Genomic DNA, 20,609 nt, shown 5'->3' on the forward strand with positions numbered 1-20,609 from the left:
TACAGGTTCAGGGATTTTAGGTTTAAAATGGGTCTGACCGAACCGTCCGGTTTCGGGACCACAAACAGGGTTGAGTAATATCCCTCTCCTTGCTAGAGATGAGGAACTGTGACAATCACCTGTTGAATATACAATTTTTGGATTGCTGCCAACACTAGCTCCCACTCTGACGGGGAAGCCGGCAGAGCCAATTTGAAAAACCGGCGAGGAGGCAAGTCTTCGAATTCCAGCCTGTATCCTTGAGAAACAATCTCTAATGCCCAGGGATCCACCTGCGATTGAACCCAGACGTGGCTGAAAAAACGAAGACGAGCCCGCACTAGATCTGCCTCCCCCCCGGGAAGCCCCAGCGTCATGCGGTGGACTTTGCAGACGCAGGGGAGGACTTCTGCTCTTGGGAACTAGCTGTGTGCAGCTTCTTTTCCCTGCCTTTCCCTCTGACAACAAAGGACAATCCCCGTACCTTTTTGTTTTTATTGGAACGAGAGGACTGCATTTGATAATGAGGTGCCTTTTTTGTATGCTGCGGGGGGACATAAGGTAAGGTACCAGCCGTAGCAGTAGAGACAAGGTCCGAGAGGCCATCTCCAAACAACTCCTCCCCTTTGTAAGGCAAGTACTCCATATGCCGCTTTGAATCGGCATCTCCCGTCCACTGTCGGGTCCACAAGAGCCGACTAGCAGAAATAGACATAGCATTTATTCTGGAGCTTAATAAACAAATGTCTCTCTGAGCATCTCTCATATACAAGGCAGCATCTCTGATATGCTCTATGGTTATTTGAATGGCATCCCTATCTAAGGTGTCAATCTCCATAGATAAGGAATCTGCCCATGCCACAACAGCACTACAAACCCAGGCCGACGCCATAGCCGGTCTAACAATAGTACCTGAATGAGTGTAAATGTGCTTCATGGTAATTTCCTGCCTGAGATCAGCAGGATCCTTGAGGGAAGCCGTATCCTGAGAAGGCAGTGCCACGTTTTTGGACAAGCGTGTCAGCGCCTTGTCTACTTTAGGCGAAGATTCCCATCGTATCCTATCCGTTTGTGGAAAAGGATACGTCATAAGAATCCTTTTGGGAACTTGTGGTCTCCTATCCGGAGATTCCCAAGCCTTTTCGCACAATTTACTCAGTTCAAATGAGGACGGAAAGGTGACTTCAGGCTTTTTCCCTTTATACATGTGTACCCTCATGTCAGGGACAGGGGGTTCCTCAGTGATATGCAAAATCTCTTTAATGGCAATAATCATGTACCGAATACCTTTTGCCACCCTCAGTTGTAATTTTGCATCTTCATAGTCGACACTAGAGTCAGTATCCGTGTCGGTATCTGTGTCATCAATCTGGGATATGGTGCGCTTCTGAGACCCCGAAGGGCCTGGCGCCACAGGGACAGGCATGGACTGGCTACCTGACTGATCCCTAGCTTCAGCCTTGTATAACCTTTTATGCAATAGATTGACATTTGCATTCAAGACATTCAGCATATCCACCCATTCCGGTGTCGGCGTTGCCGACGGCGACATGACATTCAAGCACTCCCCCTCCACATTAAGCGAACCTTCCTCGTCAAACATGTCGACACACGCGTACCGACACACTTCACACACACAGGGAACCTCTTTTTTGAAGACAGTATCCCCTTCAAGGCCCTTTGGAGAGGCAGAAAGAGAGTATGCCAGCACACACCCCAGCGCAATGACCCTGGAGACCAACACAAAATGTTTTTCCCTCAGCCGCGCTGTATAATATGTTATCCGCCAATTATGTGCCCCCCTCTCTTTTAAACACCCCTTCACCGTGTGTAAGCAGGGGAGAGTCCGGGGAGCATCCTCTCAGCGGTGCTGTGGAGAGAAAATGGCGCTGGTGAGTGCTGAGGGAGAAGCCCCGCCCCCTCATCTGCGGGCTTCTGTCCCACTCAAACTTACTAAAATATGGTGGGGGCTCTTTTATATACATGTACAGTGCCCACCTGTACATGTATATTGTCTTTTGCCATAATAGAGGTGTTATATTGCTGCCCATGGGCCCCCCCCCCCCCTCTCCTGCGCCCTGCACCCTTACAGTGACCGGGGTATGTGAGGTGTATGGGAGCAATGACGCACAGCTGCAGTGCTGTGCGTTACCTCAGTGAAGCTGAAGGCTTCTGCCGCCTGACGTCTTCTGACTTTGGTTCTTCTGGCTCTGTGAGGAGAACGGCGGCGCGGCTCTGGGGGTGGACGCCCAGTAAGAACCTGTGTTCACCCCTTCTGGAGCTAATGGTGTCCAGTAGCCGAGGAAGCAGAGCCTATCTTAGACAAGAAGGTCTGCCCCTCTCTCCTCAGTCCCTCGATGCAGGGAGCCTGTTGCCAGCAGTGCTCCCTGTAAAAAAGTAGAAAAAAATCCAAACAAAAAGGCTTGTAGGCAGAGAACTCAGGAGAGCTCTCTGTAGTGCACCCATCCTGCTCTGGGCACAGTGTAAAACTGAGGTCTGGAGGAGGGGCATAGAGGGAGGAGCCAGTGCACACCCAGAGTCCAAAGCTTTCTTAAAGTGCCCTATCTCCTGCGGAGCCCGTCTATTCCGCCATGGTCCTTACGGAGTCCCAGCATCCTCAAGGACGTTAGAGAAATTAGCAGTGACTTTGGGAGGATATACTGTAGCATGTTTAAAAAGCATATCATTTGAATTGTGGATATATAAGAACCTTTTTAATATATCTACCCAGTAGGAAGATGTCTGACATTTAAGAATGTAGAATGGGCAGAAATGTATAGAGAAAAGACAAGTAAAGTATTGGTATAATAGTAAAGTTAGGTATTATAAACTGTTTAGCATAGTCTATTGCAGTGTTTCCCAAACTCTGCCCTCATTGCACCCTAATAATTCTGGTTTTAAGAATATCCATGCATACGCACAGATGGTGTAATCAAACTGAGGTACAAATTAAGTAATCTGTGCTTAAAGCATGGATAGCCTTAAAATATGGACTGTTAGGGTGCCTCGACGACCAAATTTGGGAACCATGCGTCTATTGTACTAAGGGGTCTATTTACTAAGCCTTGGAGAGAGATAAAGTGGAGAGAGATAAAGGGCCTAATTCAGACCTGATCACTTGCTAGGTTTTTTTTGCACTGCTGCAAGCAGATAGTCGCCGCCCATAGGGTAGTGTATTTTTGCTTTGCAAGTGTGTGAACGCATGTGCAGCTGAGCGGTACAAAAAAGTTTTGTGCAGTTTCTGAAATGCAAAGGACTTACTCATCTGCTGCGATCACTTCAGCCTGTCCGGGGCCAGAATTGATGTCAGACACCCGCCCTGCAAATGCCTGGACACACCTGCGTTTTTCAAAACATTCCCAGAAAACGGTCAGTTGACACCCACAAAGGGTGTAGTACTGGTGACCGGCGGTCTCCTGACCGCCGGTCACCTTACCGACGCTGGGATCCCGGCAGCATACCGACGCCGGGATCCCGGCGGGGAGGGGCGAGTGCAGCAAGCCCCTTGCGGGCTCGGTGGCGACCTGCGGTCGCCACGGGTTCTATTCCCACTCTATGGGTGTCGTGGACACCCACGAGTGGAAATAGTCCCTGTTGGTCGGCACTCTCTCATATATGTTGGCATATATGAGAGAGTGATTACTATAGGATCCTGTCCCTTTCACTGCTTTCTCTGAATGACCTTGTAGCGGACCTAGAGTATATTATGGCCATACTTCCAAATTATATTAAGCTATGTAGGGTTTTTACTACAGGATAATTTGCTACAGGAAAGTTTACAAAAAAAATAAAATAAAATGTGCCATGAAATGTCAGAAAAAATGTAATGTAGATAAATGTTGGGTTATGCATCTATCCTCGGTAATAGTTATGCTACTTGCACATTAAAACAGAATACAATTTGGGGAAACAGAGATGGAAAATTATTTATGAAAACCAGGCTACACTTAGCTGTTTGTCCATGTGAAGCACTTAATGAACGCGACTGGGTGAACCGAATGGCATGTTGTGAGGATATCCTTCAAAATGTTCCTGCAAGCACACTTCTGCTAGAAAGTCACGAAGCTCACTTTAGTTTGTCTGGCTATGTTAACTAGCAAAACTGTAATTACTGGGTGGAAAACAAGCATCATTAGCTTCATGGAAATTCTCTACACAGCCAACCTGTCACTGTTTGGTGTGCTAAAATGCTTATAGTAACTTCCCATGGGGATGCTACGGAACTTCTTGGAACCAAAACTCACCTAACTTGGAAATTCAGATGTGTGCTTCAACAGGATGAGGCTACTGCTCACAAGGTGAGAAGATCAATGGAATTTTCGCATTAACTTTTTCCAGGGCACTTGGTTTTGTTATGCAGTGACACTGGGTGGCTTGCATGTTCACCTGATCTTGCCCCTCATGACTTTTTCTTTGGGGCCATCTGAAAGCTCAGGTCTACAAACATTGACCAAGAACAGTACTTGTACTTGTTGTAGGTGTTGACAGGAAATGACGGAGAGGGCTGTGGAAAACTGTATCTATGTTAAGTGCAGTGCCTATGAACTTTTATGGGAAGTTAAACTGCAAGGATAGGTAATGGAAAGGAAAGTCTAAGGGGTGTGAGCAGCAAACTTAAGTTAAATACAGAATAGAGACTGAATGTGATGTAAGGTATGCAGATGAGGTAGATGGTAATATATTGAGGTAAAATACTGTGAATAGCTATTTGATGTTGTAATATATGGATAGGAGGAGAGCAAACAGCAGTATATTAGAGTATAATAAATAAGGAGATTTATGGTAGACTTACCATTGTTAAATCTCTTTCTGTGAGGTACACTGGATTCCACAGGGAATAACATCAGGGTGTAGAGTTGGACCTTGATCCGAGGCACCAACAGGCTAAAGCTTTGACTGTTCCCAGGATGCACTGCACTACCTCCTCTATAGCCCCGCCTCCAGGCACTGGAGCTCAGTTTTGTTAACGAGTCCAATGCAGTAGCAGCTAAGAGAGATGGTAGATGTTAGTCACATAGGACCACATTCTCACGACAGGAGAAGGGACTAGCAGCTAATGACATACAAACCCAAAGAAGCTAAGTACGTCATGGTGGGCTACATGTGGAATCCAGTGTACCTCGCAGAAAGAGATTTAACAATGGTAAGTCTACCATAAATCTCCTTTTCTGCGGCGGGGTACACAGGGAATAACATCGGGGATGTCCTAAAGCAGTTCCTCATGTTTGGGGATACACTGTAGTGGGCACAAAAACCCGGCATTCAAAGAAAGCATCCTGAAGGCGGAAGTATCAAAGGCATAGAATCTGATGAACGTGTTCTCAGATGACCACATAGCCGGATTGCACAATTGTTCAGTGGACACTCCACGGCGGGCAACCCAAGAAGGTCCAACCGACCAAGTAGAATGGGCCTTGATAGCAGCAGGAGCTGGGAGCCCAGCCTGCGCATAAGCTTGTGCAATCACCATTCTAATCCATCTGGCCACGGTCTGCTTATTCGCAGGCCAGCCATGTTTGTGAAAAACAAAAAGTACAAAAAGGGAATCTAACCTCCTGATGGAGGCAGTCCTGTCCACATACCTGTACCACATCTAAAGATTTTTTTTTGGAAGACAGACCAGAAGAGTTGAAGGCCGAGACCACAATCTCCAAGTTAAGGTGAAAAGATGATACCACCTTAGGCAAATAACCAGGGCGAGTTCTAAGAACCGCCCGGTCACGGTGAAAAATCAGAAAGGGTGGGCGACAGGATAAAGCGCCTAAGTCCGACGCCCTCCTAGCAGAGGCAATAGCCAACAGAAATACAACCTTAAGCGTAAGGCATTTAAGGTCCACAGACTCAAGAGGATCAAATGGAGACTCTTGCAGGGCATTTCAGATGACAGACAGATCCCATGGAGCCACAGGAGGATCATAGGGAGGTTGAATCCATAAAACACCCTGAGTGAAAATGTGAACGTCAGGAAGAGACACAATTTTTCTCTGAAACCACACCGACAAGGCAGAAATATGAACCTTGAGGGAGGCCAGATGAAGGCCCAAGTCTAGGCCATGTTGTATAAAAGCCAAAAGTCTGGAAGTTTTGAACATATATGCATCATAATTCTTAGCAGCACACCATGTGAAGTAAGAATTCCAGACCCTGTAATAAATCCGAGCCAAAGCTGGTTTACGGGCTTTCAACATAGTTTAAAAAACCGCCTCAGAAAATCTGTTTGCTCTCAGGAGTGATGTTTCAAGAGCCACGGCGTCAGACAGTCTGGCCAGGTCCGGGTAGACACAAGGGCCATGAACGAGGAGGTCTGAGAACCAATGCCATCTGGGCCCCGCTGGAGCGACTAGAAGTAGTATTCCTCATTCTTGCTTGAACTTCTGTATTATCCGGGGCAGGAGTGACACTGGAGGGAACACATATTGCAGCTGACAGTTCCATGGAATTGCCAGTGCATACACGAATGCTGCTTGAGGATCCCTTGTCCATGTTCCGAAGACTGGAACCTTGTGATTGTGTCATCAGGTCTACATCTGGTAGGCCCCACTTGTCCACTAGGAGTTGAAAGACTTCGGGATGAAGACTCCACTCACCGGCGTGCACGTCCTCACGACTGAGAAAGTCCGCTTACCAGTTGAGGACTACCGGAATGAATACTGCCGATATGGCTGACAGATGGCATTCTGCCCATTGAAGAATTTTTGACACTTCCATCATTGCCAGCGGCTTCGAGGGCCACCTTGATGATTTATCTATGCCACTGTGGGGGCATTGTGTGATTGTACTTGAACAGGCCTGTTCTGTACCAGAGGCAGGGCCAGTGTCAACGCATTGAACACTGCCCGCAATTCCAGAAAGTTTATTGGGAGGAGAGATTCCTCCCTGGTCCATCGACCCTGGAAAGAGTTTTGCTCCAACACCGCACCCCAACCTTGCAGACTGGCATCTGTTATCAGGAGGACCCAGTTGAAGATCCAGAAGGGACAGCCCCTGCTCAGCTGTTGGTCCTGTAGCCACCAGCTCAGTGACAGACAAACCTTTGGAGTCAAAAAGATCATTTGAAACCTGATCCGATGAGGCAGGCCATCCCATTTGGAAAGGATTAACCTCTGCAAAGGGCAGGAATCAAATTAAGCATACTCTACCATGTCGAAAGCAGACACCATGAAGTCTAGTACTTGCATCGCCAAGTGTATCGACACTCTCTGGCAAGAGAGGAAGTATCTGATCTTGTCCGAAGTTTCAGGACCTTCCCTGGAGACAGAAACAGTCTTTAGCTGTGTGTGTCCAGCAGCGCCCCCAGGTGCACCATGCTCCGAGCAGGGACCAGCGAGGACTTCTTCCAATTTGATGAGCCACCTGTGGGCTTTAAGGAATTTGACCGACATCTCCAGTTGACTGAGGTAGCTCCTCCTCAGTTGTCTGAACCCATGCTTCAATTCCTTTTGCCGCCCAAGAGGCAGCCATAGTGGGTCTATGTACAGCACCAGTAAGAGTGTAAATAGACATCAGGCATCCCTCCACACTCTTATCTGTCAGTTCCTTCAGTGAGGTGACAGTGGTGACAGGCAGAGTAGAGGACACCACAAGACGGGCGCAGGGATAGGATAACGAGCTAGCATCTTTTTAGACAGGGAAAACTTCTTTCCTGGAGATGACCAGGATTCCTGACGTATGTCAATTAAGAGGTCAGAATGTGGTAAAACTACTTTAGCAACCTTCTGATGTTTAAACGTATCAGGTTTCTTAGATGTAACAGGAGGCTCAATGTCATCATCAATTTGAAGAATCAGCTTGATAGCCTCCATAAGGTCAGGAACATCAACCTAGGTTGCAGATTCCTCATCAGAAGCAACTGTATCAGTGTCTGACGGATCAGTATATACCCCATCTTCAGCAGAAGAATTATCCGAAATATTAGTGGATTGTGAGGAAGAAATGGCCTGCTTAGATGACCCCTTGGCCCCAGAAAGATGTGAGGTGGACTTTTGTTACCAGCTGTAACTGGGTAACTGGGTAGACAAAGTATAATGGCACAGGAGGGCCAACAGGGGGATGAGACGCGTTACAAGCATAGTCAGCATATTTGAAAAAGCTGCCCACGGTGGTTCTTGATTGACCACAGGTGCCACAGACGGACTGGGAGATGTATGACTCCCAGTGCCTGAACCAGCAGCTAACACTTCCCCCACTGGTGAATCCGTGACGACAGCACTGCATGCTGCAGGAGCGTCCGTGGCTGTCCCACCCTGTGTAGCAGACATCATGTGGGATGTAGCCTTAGGATGTAATAGTACAATAAAGCTAGACAAACACAAAAAAAGCAAACAATCCCCTGTGTTTTGTGACAGTAAATACAGAGCACAAACAGAGGATATAAGCGGTGTGGGGTGACTGAAAGTCACAGTGAGAAATACAAACAGTATACCCTGTGTAGCACTGTATGTTATATGAGACCCTGACGCACCTAGTTTCCCAGGGTACAGAATATAGTGATAGCAAACATGTGATACACAAGAGTGGAATCCACAAAGCAGCTATAGGCACAGTCAGTCACAGGTACAATAAAGGAATTATTACATATAACAATAAAACTGCACTGGACTAGTAATTACATATAGATATGTATGTATACAGATATAACAATGCACAGTAAACACTGGATGTATATGACAGAATACTTGTACTAAATATTCAGATAGCAGTACACTTGTTCTTAACTAACACTGTCTAAAATGACATATAGAATACTTAAGTGTCTGTAAATGTAGAGCGCTGATGATACAGGCGGCTTTACAGAGGAGACAGTGACCAGCAGTCCCGGAGATCAGCTCAGCTATGTAATGGCGCCAAAATCTCTTCAGGGAGTGAGAGATGCAGCTCCAGGGTGGGAACACCAGCAGTAGATGGCGCCCGGAACTGGGGGAGGGGCTACAGGTCAGCGCCTTATTTCCTCTGTTGGACTTCACCACCGAGTACTGTGGAGCCTTTTGCAAATAGATTTTAATAAATCTGACCTGTGCTCCTTGCCCTTGTGGATATAGTGGAGTCCCTGTGCGACACAGTGTCCACGCCAGTGGCACCGTCCGTCTCCTGGTACCACGACCAGATCGCTGTTTACCTTACCTCCCCCCTTCAAGTGCAGCCACGTGATCCTGGAAAATAACAGCGGTGGTGTGCCTGAAGAAAACCGGTGCGTCTCCGCTGCAAATACCCGGGAACCAGGCCGCGGGAGTATGCAGAACCGCTGAGGAAGGTGATGGAGCCGCAGCACAGCATGTCATAAAGACATAGAAAGTGTTGCAGCCCTTGAAGTCTTCTAAAAAAGCTCTTTTCAGGGCTGCCTAGCGCAGCCCCACCTGTTAGTGACCTGCACTGCAGGCACCAACTTACAAACTGAGCTCCAGTGCCTGGAGGCGGGGCTATAGAGGAGGCAGTGCAGTGCATCCTGGGAACAGTCAAAGCTTTATCCTAATAACAGAAAAAAATTAAGTATACACACTTAACCAGCGCTTTTCCAATATTTGCATAGGCTGATTCCTTCGCATAAACCTTTTCCGTTCGGTATATATGGGGTATGCAAGAAAGGGGAAATGGAAGATATATAATGTAACACAGTGCAGTGCATGGCATATTCAAGTTCTTTTAAAGGTGGAGGCTTTCCCGTCAATAATTCACAATGGGTAATTACCAGATCTGTCTGAACTGTGGTTTAGACAGTTCAAATAGCGCTCAGAGCAAGAGATCGGTGGAGGAGGAGGTGACCCGATCCACACACAGGACTACTGCTGGAGGCTCTGACGATCCTATAGGAGAGAAAGCCTGGGATCTCTTGCTCTGAGCACTATTTGAACTGTCTAAACCACAGTTCAGACAGATCTGGTAATTACCCATTGTGAATTATTGACGGGAAAGCCTCCACCTGTAAAAGAACTTGAATATGCCATGCACTGCACTTTGTTATTTTTAATCATTGTCTGTATATTTTGTAAATTAAAACGGTGTTACACTATATATCTTCCATTTCCCCTTTCTTGCATACCCCATATATACCGAACGGAAAAGGTTTATGCGAAGGAATCAGTCTATGCAAATATTGGAAAAGCGCTGGTTAAGTGTATACTTCATTTTTTTCTGTTATTTGCATTCTTGGTGAAGGATTTAAAGGATACCTCTAGAAGTATCACACTGATTAGCAGCTATTTGCGCATGGGACGGCTCTTCTAATTCTTTTTGCTGTCAAAGCTTTATCCTGTTGGTGAGTCGGATCAAGATCCAACTCTACACCCCGATGTTATTCCCTGTGGAATAAATGTGTACCCTGCTGCAGAAAATTGAAATAGAGAATGATGGGAAAAAATATATTATAATAAAAAAATAATAGGTACAGTAAAAATTAGTTTAAATTAATTAAATGATAAATATGTAGATACACAAGATCAATGAAAAGATACTGTAAGCTGTAATAAGTACTACTATATGGCTTGTTGTAATGTGTTTTGGCAGTATTCTGTGTCATCCTCAGTGGGCTATTTTTTCATGCAATAGCTGCAAATGTAAATACATTGTAAATTAACAAACTGTGGGGGTCATTCCGAGTTGATCGCTAGCTGCCGTTGTTCGTTGCGTAGCGATCAGTGAAAAAAACGGCTAATCTGTGCATGCGTATGCACCGCAATGCGCACGCGCTTCGTACGGGTATGAAGTACTTTGTGGTTTTGCACTGGTTCTAGTGACGATTCCAATCGCACAGCTGTACACAAGGAGATTGACAGGAAGTGGGAGTTTCTGGGTATCAACTGACCGTTTTCTGGGAGTGTTTGGAAAATATACGTTATGGTAAGAACTTACCGTTGATAACGGTATTTCTGCTAAGTCCACAGGTTCCACAGGATATCAATGGGATATGATGGAGTGACAGCGTAATGACACCAAATGATCAAAAGCTTTCAGGCCTCCCAGGATGCAACAGGCCTGTCTATATATCCCCGCCCACTGGCTCAGGCAAATCAGTTGTATTCCAAAGCTCAAGGCAGGAGCATTATGTAGAACCCTAATGTGGCGAGAAGAACACACATGCACACCCTTCCATGCCAGTAGGAAGAGGTTTAGTGAGTAAAAGGATCCTCAAATCAGGTGCATCAGGGTGGGATCCCTGTGGAACCTGTGGACTTAGGAGAAATACCGTTATCAATGGTAAGTTCTTACCATAACGTATATTTCTCCGGCAGGGTCCACAGGTTATCCACAGGATAACAATGGGATTTTGCCAAAGCAGTTTAGTGGTGCGGACGCTCATGATGCTCAGGAGAATCCCTCGCCTGAATTAAGCATCGTGAGAGGCAAAGGTACCCAAGGCATAATGTTTTAAAAAATGTGTAAACGGAAGACCATATGGTTGCCTTACATATCTGTTCTGTTTAAGCACTCATTGTGCTGCCCATGAAGGACCTACCCTATGAGCAGAGTGAACAGAGACATTTGCCGACACAGGGAGATCAGCTTGAAAATATGCTTCGTCATTCGAAGTCATCTTGCCAGTATCTGCCTACCAGCAGGTCACTGAAATCCATAGAAAAATTAAAAGAAAATATGCTTCTCTGATGACACTGATACCATCTACGTAGATTCTTAATGCACGGATTGCATCCAGCAATGCCTCTCCCACAGAAAAAGTCCACACTCTAATGGCCGGGACAATATTTATTTTTGTTAAGGTGGAAGTTAGTCATCACCGTAGGAAGATACCCAGATCTAGTTCTGCGAACTACTTTCTCTGGATAAACAATCAGAACTGGGGAACATTATGACAATCCCTAAGTCTGATGTCTTTCTAGCTGACGACTCAGTCAGTAGCAAAGACACTTTAGCTGTCAACTATTTGTAATCCATATTTTTAAGTGGTTCAAATGGGGCAACTTGCAGGATATTCAGGACTAACCAAGTCCCACGGCACTGTAGGAAAAATAACCAAAGGTTGATGATGCGCAGCATACCCTGGAAGAAAAGATACGCACATCCTGTAAGTTGGTTATTTACTTTTGGAACTCTACAGTCGATGCCGACCCTTGCTTCTCTCAAAGAAGCCATTCATTCCTGTAGGAATGCTATGACCCTGGAACTGAGCCATTCACCTACAGCAACTAGTGTTTGCAGATGTTTTCCCATCCAAGCACTCACCAGGCCCAACACTGCATAGCTTCTCAGATCTGGTGAGATTGGGCATATCAAGTGTGGTGTGGCTGTAGGTTTTCTTTCACTGTACCAAAGAATATAGGCTTGCCATATTTGGTGATATATGCGAGCTAAGAAAGGTTTCCTTGCTCTGAAACTGTCTGAAGGTATCCTCTTGACCTGAAGATAAAGGTTTCATTGGCCACGCTGTCAAAGACAGTCGATCCACATGTCTGTGATAACCAGTACCTTGCATTAGTAGGTCTGGACATTGAGGAAGCAGAAGTAGAGCATCCATTGCCATTACCTGCTATTCTTCCTGTTTAAACTTACTCACCACCCTGGGTAATAGGGTATTTAGAGGAAACCCTATCTGCCAGATGAAGGTCCTGTCTCACCGATAAAGTCTCCATAACGATCGTCCTGAGATCCTTTGTTCTTGACCCATATGTGAGTGCTTTGTTGTTCAACCAAGATGTTCTGAGATACATCTCTAGCATTCACCACTTGTTTTCTAAATTCCTGAAAATCTCTGGGTGTAAAGCCCATTCACTCCTCTGAATGGTTCATCGACTTGAAAATGTCCTTTTACCCGTTTATGATTCTCAGACTGAAAACAGCGGACAAGGTTTGGATGATGAAATCCATCCTCTTAGGTATGTGACTTACCTTCTTCATCCCTTTTTCGGCTGAGAGTTACTTCCCGATGTAGAGATACTCTAGTGCCATTGTCTTGTCCGAGCGGAACTGAACTGGTTTTCGCATGAAGACTGTCCCGTGCTTATACCGGTGCCCTGTATATGGCCCGAGGTTTCAACCTTTATTGGTAGACAGCACTTTGGGAACACAATCTCCCTGACATTAATCCTAGTGTTAGCCTCTTCCCAATCTGATATCAAAAGGATTTTCCTTTGTCCCGCTGGGATGTCTGTAGCCACCAGGCTGATGGCCTTCTTACTTTATCGTAAGTACCATAGTCGGTCTTTATTATCTAATGCAATCCATTAACACTTACCACACCTTGTATTCCCAGCTGGTCCCTCCAGGTGCCAACCAGGTCCACACTGCTGATCTTCCATGATCCAATAAAGTCTGGGCATATCCAGTGTGGTGTGGTTGTAGATTCTACTAGGTAAGAATCAGATGCTGCAGAGACTTAGAGTGGAATTGTGCATACTCCCTCCTGTCGAAGCAGATACCATCAAACCCATCCCTGCATTGCTGCGTGAATGGATACCGTTGGACTGTGTGGTGATTCTTGAATCCTATAGCGAACCTTGAATTTATTGTTGCGAAGTAAAGATTACTTTCTGCAGACATAATCCTGTACAGCCCCCAAGTGAGTCATCCGATGTGACGAAACTGGAGATGATTTTCCCCAAGTTATGAGTCACTTGCCTGAAAACTCGTTATTGCTGTTGCCGATGACAAGAGCAATCTCTGTGACTGTGCCAGGATTAAAAGATCCTAGGTATGGGAAAAAGCCTTAACCCCTTAGCGGAGATAAGGTGCCCCATATTTCTGGTAAATACTCTGGAGACTGTGGCTAACCCAAAAGGTAAAACCTAAACTGAAAAATTGCTTTTCTGGAGGAATAGCCGAACCTTGAATAACACTGGTGGACAAAGGTATAGGAACATGTAGGTAAGCCTCCTGTATCTCCAGGGGTCCATAAAAAAAACCCTGGCTCCATGCCCCACATAAGGAACATATGATTCCATGTTTCCAAATGTATTTGCCCAGCATTTTTCGGATTTAGCATGAGCCGAAATTACTCATTAGTCTTCCGATTAAGCCAGGTTGAAGTAAAACCTTGTCCGTGTTTGCCAGAGGAACTGGAATGACTATTCCTGACCAAAATAATTTTCTGACCTGCTTCTTGCAAAGCCAGGCCTTCGTCTATAGCCGAGATAGGCTGTTTTGAAGGTGAACATAACTACAGATACCATGCCAGGTCTGTGACCTGGTGAAGTCTACACCGCAACCTGGGATCTCCCAGGCGGTGACCACACCATTCGCTGATGGCTTTATTTTTCTACAGCACCTGGTATTCCCCCGAATACTAACCAGGGCCACACTGTAGATCTTCTGGTAGCTCAATGGTTTCCTAATTTGAAAACACACTGACGTGTGATTCAGCCTATGACAGGCTTCTATTGATAGTGTAATATCAACGAGTGAACTGTATGTGGAGGGAACCTGACTTTCTTGGAGTCTGCTTCTGACTCTGGAATTCTGTCAATTCTTACCAAAAAAGGAATATTTTTAGAACAATGATTCCATCTACAGCACCTGGTATTTCTTACCAGGCCCCACACTGTATAGCTTCCAAGTTCTGGTGAGATTGGGCATATCCATTATGGTGTGGCTGTAGATCTTCCACGTACCCAGCTAAACTGCTCTATGAGCAGGTAAAGTTAGGGCTGATGCCCTGGAGTAAATATTCTGCCCATATCCAATGCTTCCAGGAACATTGCAGTCTTTTATATGAGCCATATGAGATTTCTGTTCTTGAAACAAATCTCCTTCCATTGCATCAGCCCAGGCAACCACTGCCTTTGCCATTTAAGCCGAAGCCAAGGCTTGGACTCATGACAGCCCTAGACAGGAAAACTGAAAGCAAAGCTATTGTATATTCTCCTTATCTACTTTAGGAGCCATCTCCCCTTTTTTTAAAACAATCCCCAGCTGGAAGCAGATCATAGGAATTCCATTTCTTAGGAATTCTAACTTTTTATTGGGCGTAACCCAACCTCTTCCATGATTTTCTTGGAACTCAAGTATTGGGATGTTTAAACACAGGTGCTTTGGTTTTTAACACAGGCTTTACTGTATCCTCTAAAGATAAGATGGCTCTATTGCTTTCAATTAACTCTTTTTCATATGATGAAGTAGAATAATAGGGCTTTCATCTACTGATGAATCTAAACAATGTGTAGTCTGCGAGAGTGAAGATTTACTTACCACTGATACCACAGGCGCCTTTCTGAGAAGCTGCTGCTGTATGTAAGGGCTTGTAGCCCTATTCCTGGTACAGGATTTTGGGGGGATTATCCATTTAACTTCCTGGATAAGCTTTTGTAAATATAGGCCCAGGTGGATACACTCCTTCAGCCCCTGGTATTCGCAGGTAGCCCCACATCCAAGAACCAACCAGGCCCCTACTGTGGTGTGGCTGCAGATTGTTCCTACTGAGCTAAACCTTATGCATACAATCCAGACCCAGATAATAAGAGGATAATACAGCTTTAAACATTGTATGAGTGTCCTCACCATTGTCGCTTTATTACATGATATATATTCAGCACTACACAATTCTGTGACTGTATCACTTTTTTCCTTTTAAAATGGTATTCATTCGATTCTCCTCATGCACCAGCATTGAGGATCCTCAAATCGAACTGACAAACATGTAGCAAAGTCAACATCATACTAGCAGTCAGTCACATGTTGTACATTAGTATATTAAGCAATATGAGCATATCGTCAACTACATTAATATTTTAAGTATGTAGGAGAAAACATTTACTGCATCATGTTTAAAGTATGTAACGTATTCAGATGCAATTATTATTATTTTATTACTAGTTATTTATATAGCGCACACATATTCCGCAGCGCTTTACAGAGAATATTTTGGCCATTCACATCAGTCCCTGTCCCAGTGGAGCTTACAATCTCTATTTCCTACCACATGTACACAAACACACATTCACGCTAAGGTTAATTTTGTAGGGAGCCAATTAACCTACTAGTATATTTTTGGATTGTGGGAGGAAACCGGAGTACCCGGAGGAAACCCACGCAAGTACGGGGAGAATATACAAACTCCACACAGTTAGAGCCATGGTGGGAATCGAACCCATGACCTCAGTGCTGTGAGGCAGTAATGCTAACCATTACACCCATGCAATGCGACAGAAACAACAGTAATGGTATACAGACTCATATGCAGTAGGCACTTATCTAACTATTCATACTCAAAACAGTAGATAGAGATTTAGTGCTGTATAGCCCGTACACAGTAGAGTGGGATACAGGGAGACTTACCCCACTTCCAGGATCGATCAATATGTTAGCAAACTCTGAGTGGATCCAGACGCTACTAGTATACACTGCCGCTCCATGAACCTATAGTGAACACAGATGCACCGGTCACACAGCTGCATATGCTGCGACCGGGCCCTCAGTGAACTCGGACGCACCAGTCACGCAGCCGCCTATGCTGCGACCAGGTCCCCTCATGGTAGCAATCAGTGAACACAGATGTCATAGTCATGCAGCCGCATATTCTGTGACCGGGTCCCCTCGTCTTCCAGTGTAGCTGGTAGCATCTGAGACGGAAGCGAGGAAACAGTTCATGGCGGGAGACTCTGCGGAAACTGCTCATGAACCGGTGGGGAGGGGCGACCAGGAGAGCGTCTGACTCCCCTCCGCTGACATCAACCCTAGGGTTCGTGGCCTCATACTATTCCTGGAGCCTCTGATCCCTAAGGCCTAGCGCTGGAGCACCCGTGGTGGCGGCGTGTCAGCTACTGTTTGGTAGTCTCCTCCCAAAACAGTACGGATGTGTCCGTATTCCATGTGCTACGCGGAACCGATGCCTTACCTTCTCCCCGTGCTCCGGCCACAGCCGGTAACGTCTGATGGACTTGCCAGTATATCCGACACAGACGCCCGCCGAAACAGCACTGTACTTGTGGATAAGTGTTGTCGTGACCCGGCGGAGAGTTGTTGGAGTGACTCTTTCCAATATGCGTATAAGACGCTGTTAAGAAAGATCACTCAAAAAACAGTAAGACTATAAAAATAAAATAAGAAAGCTTGGGGCTGCTAACAATCCAGCAGCTCTCTGACCATGGTCCGGCTCCTGCCGCACCAAACAAAAAAATGATTTGCCTGAGCCAGTGGGCGGGGATATATGGACAGGCCCGTTGCATCCTGGGGGGCCTGAAAGCTTTTGGTCATTTGGTGCCAATCCGCTGTCGCTCCATCATATCCCATTGTTATCCTGTGGATAACCTGTGGACCCTGCCGGAGAAAATGCAGGCGTGGCCGGGTATTTGCTGGTCGGGTATCTAACGTGATTACCGTGTCACTCGTCACAGCAATCATCGCACAGGATAACTAAATACAGGGCTGGTCTTGTTTCAGGCGCTCTGCTTGCACTCCTGCAAAATGAAAATACACTCCCCCATGGGCGGCGACTATGCGTTTGCACGGCTGCTAAAAACTGCTAGCGAGCGATCAACTTGGAATGACCCCCTGTGTCTTTTATCACCTTATGCTTAAATGACTATAAATGAAACTATTGGTTTTTATTATTTATGCAAGAAGCACAGTATGAAGAAATGAATTCAATGCAATTTATTGTGTTTAAAAAATGTCACTAAATTATTTTTGTAGGTGCCTTTTCTATGAACCATCAGAATTTTTTTTTTGTAAGGTAATACAATCTAGTTGTGCAGTGCAGGATCAAAAAATATCTATCAAGTAAAAATGGATTTTGTGACAAAAAAAGCTTTTGTTTTAAAGAAACTATGTGCACTATTGCATATTATTTATATAATACATATTAAAGCTAGCATATCACTAAGAACTAAAGCTGCATATACATTAGATAATGTGCAAATGACATGATGCTCATCCTGATTTCCCTCGACATCCCGGACAAGTGATATAGGGGGTCATTCCAAGTTGATCGTAGCTGTGCTAAATTTAGCACAGCTAAGATCATCTTCCCTGACATGCGGGGGGACGCGCAGCACAGGGCATGTCAGTGCTGCCACCCCTCCCCCCCGCACAAATATAAAAGCATCACACAGCGGCGATGCCTTTGTATTTGAGGAGTAACTCCCAGCCAGTGCAGCTCCTTCGGCTGGCCGGGAGTTAATTGTCGCTGCCACTGGCCGCAGTGGCTGCCTGAGACGTCACGCAGCCGCCGCGGCCTGCCCCCCCAATGGTCCCGCCACACCTGCATTAGCCAGATGGATCCCCCTAAACGGCGGCTTAACGCCGCTGTTCTGTCCCCTCCCGCCCAGCGACCGCCTCTGTCTCAGAGGCGATCACTAGGCAACGAAAGCTGCCATGCACTGGCGCACTGCGGCGCCAGCGCATGCTCAGTTCTGAAGCGAGCGTTCGGGTCGGAATGACCCCCATAGTGTATACCACAGGAAGGTTCTACCTGGATGGAGAAGGGGGGCTGCGGCTGGCTGTGCTGCCAGGTCCCTGTCACCTCTTATCCGCCACCGGCCGGGTCGTGACACTAGTACAATGTAGAAACATAGAATTTATCGGCAGATAAGAACCACTTGGCCCATCTAGTCTGCCCCTTTTTTTTTTTTGTTTATATTATTTTTATCTCTAACCTTATTTGATCCTTATTTCTTTGTAAGGATATCCTTATGTCTATCCCATGCATGTTTAAATTGCTCTACTGTCTTAGCCTCTACCACCTCTGATGGGAGGCTATTCCACTTGTCCACTACCCTTTCTGTGAAATAATTTTTCCGCAAATTTCCCCTGAACCTCCCCCCCTCCAGTCTCAGTGCATGTCCGCGTGTCCTATTGCTTCTCTTCATTTGGAGAATGTTTCCCTCCTGGACTTTGTTAAAACCCTTGATATATTTGAAAGTTTCTATCATGTCCCCCCTTTCCCTTCTCTGCTCCAAACTATACATATTGAGATTTCTTAGTCTTTCTGGGTATGTTTTGTGATGTAGGCCATGCACCATTTTAGTTGCCCTCCTTTGTACAGTTTCTAATGTATTAATATCCTTTTGAAGATATGGCCTATACAGTGGCATTATTACTTCTTTCTTTCTGCTGCTGATTCCTCTCCCAATGCAGCCAAGCATCTGACTAGCCTTCCTCATTGCCTTGTTACATTGCTTACCTGCCTTTAAGTCATCTGAAATAGTGACTCCTAGATCCCGTTCCTCCTCAGTAGTTTCCAGTATAGTGCCATTAATACTGTATTTAGCTGTAGGATTTTTGAGACCCAAGTGCATGATTTTGCATTTTTTGTCATTAAACTGTAATTGCCAGACTCTTGACCATTCCTCTAGTCTACCTAGATCCTCAATCATTTGTTTTACCCCACCTGGTGTGTCTACCCTGTTGCATACCTTTGTGTCATCTGCAAAAATGCCATTTGCAATGTCACCAATAAAGATATTAAAAAGCACTGGTCCAAGTACAGATCCCTGGGGTACTCCACTGGTAACATTTCCCTCCTGTGAATGCACTCCATTTACCACAACTCTCTGTTTTCTATCCTTCAACCAAGATCTTATCCATTCAATAATCCTAATATCCAATCCCAAACTTTCAAGTTTATTTAGCAGTAAACAGACAACAGGACTGGTGCTTGCACGTTGGCGGCGACAGTATTGTGCATGCGCAAAGCCCCGGCTTCTATGGACTGAATCGGCTGCAGCCCATAAAAGCCAGCCAGAGGTGCCTGAAAGGCAGAGAGTGGGTTCCTACAGGAAGACAGCTCTCTATTAATCGTAGCCCGTCTGGCAGTCACAGAGGGAGGGCACGCCTCACAATGGGACTGCCTGTCAGATGACTGAAAGGTAGGACTTCCAATAGGAAGCCCCGGCCAGTCACAGTGTAGCCAGTGCAGTCTCACAAACTGCATCTTGATCTGAGGTGGCAGATTTTTGCTCAAAATCATTGATTACATCATCAGATTGACCTGCATGTATGGTAGAAGGGAAGATGTGACAAATGTGTGTGTACACACTGGACGATGTGGACGTTTTATTGTTCCGATTTGGCTGAAAGCGTTAATCATTCAAAAATATTGTCTAATGTGTACCCAGCTTTAGATTCATACATTAATCCTGGGATTCTACCACAAAGAAAAGATTATCAATAAAATCTGCAGGGGAGGCAAGGCATCTCTATCTGATGCTGCAAATGATGGCTGTGTGAAACTAAGTAATTCACTTTCAATTCACTAGAAAACACAAATTGACTACACAGATTGGTAAAGTGCCATGTGTACACTAAAATCATTGCAAGCTTGAGGTAATGACTTTCACACTATACTTTTCTGTTTAACCTTTTAAAATCCATTTGAGGAGTCTTTTGGTATAATTTGCTAACATGAGCTATGGGATATCCAATTTACAATCTGCAATTAAAATTTAGACAGTGTTGCTGTTGTAGAGGTAACAGAGTAGAACAGGTTTCGCTACCCCTTCAGAAACAACAGAAAACACTGCTAAAAATATTTACAGGAATTATTTATTATCATACTGTACATATGTTTTATTTATATTGATCTTGTTTAATTATTTATCCCAAAAGGAAAAAAAGACCCATCCACTTAAGTTTTGATATAGATGGACTGGACCCCAGTGTGGCACCAGCTACTGGAACACCAGTCCATGGAGGACTGACTTATAGAGAGGGAATGTACATCACAGAACATCTTTACAAAACAGGTAACT

The 20,609-nt window shown here is 45.4% G+C and overlaps 1 protein-coding gene across 1 annotated transcript in view; it reads left to right on the forward strand.

Annotated features, from left to right (window-relative positions):
* ARG1 (arginase 1) overlaps positions 1-20,609 on the forward strand; it is a 50,264-nt gene that overhangs the window by 24,579 nt on the left and 5,076 nt on the right. Inside the window, exon 7 of the mRNA XM_063917303.1 lies at positions 20,467-20,603. Within this exon, the coding sequence (XP_063773373.1) occupies positions 20,467-20,603 (137 nt within the window). The remainder of the gene's footprint in view (positions 1-20,466; positions 20,604-20,609) is intronic.

Source organism: Pseudophryne corroboree, chromosome 4 (assembly GCF_028390025.1).
Source record: "Pseudophryne corroboree isolate aPseCor3 chromosome 4, aPseCor3.hap2, whole genome shotgun sequence".
NCBI classification, from domain to species: domain Eukaryota; kingdom Metazoa; phylum Chordata; class Amphibia; order Anura; family Myobatrachidae; genus Pseudophryne; species Pseudophryne corroboree.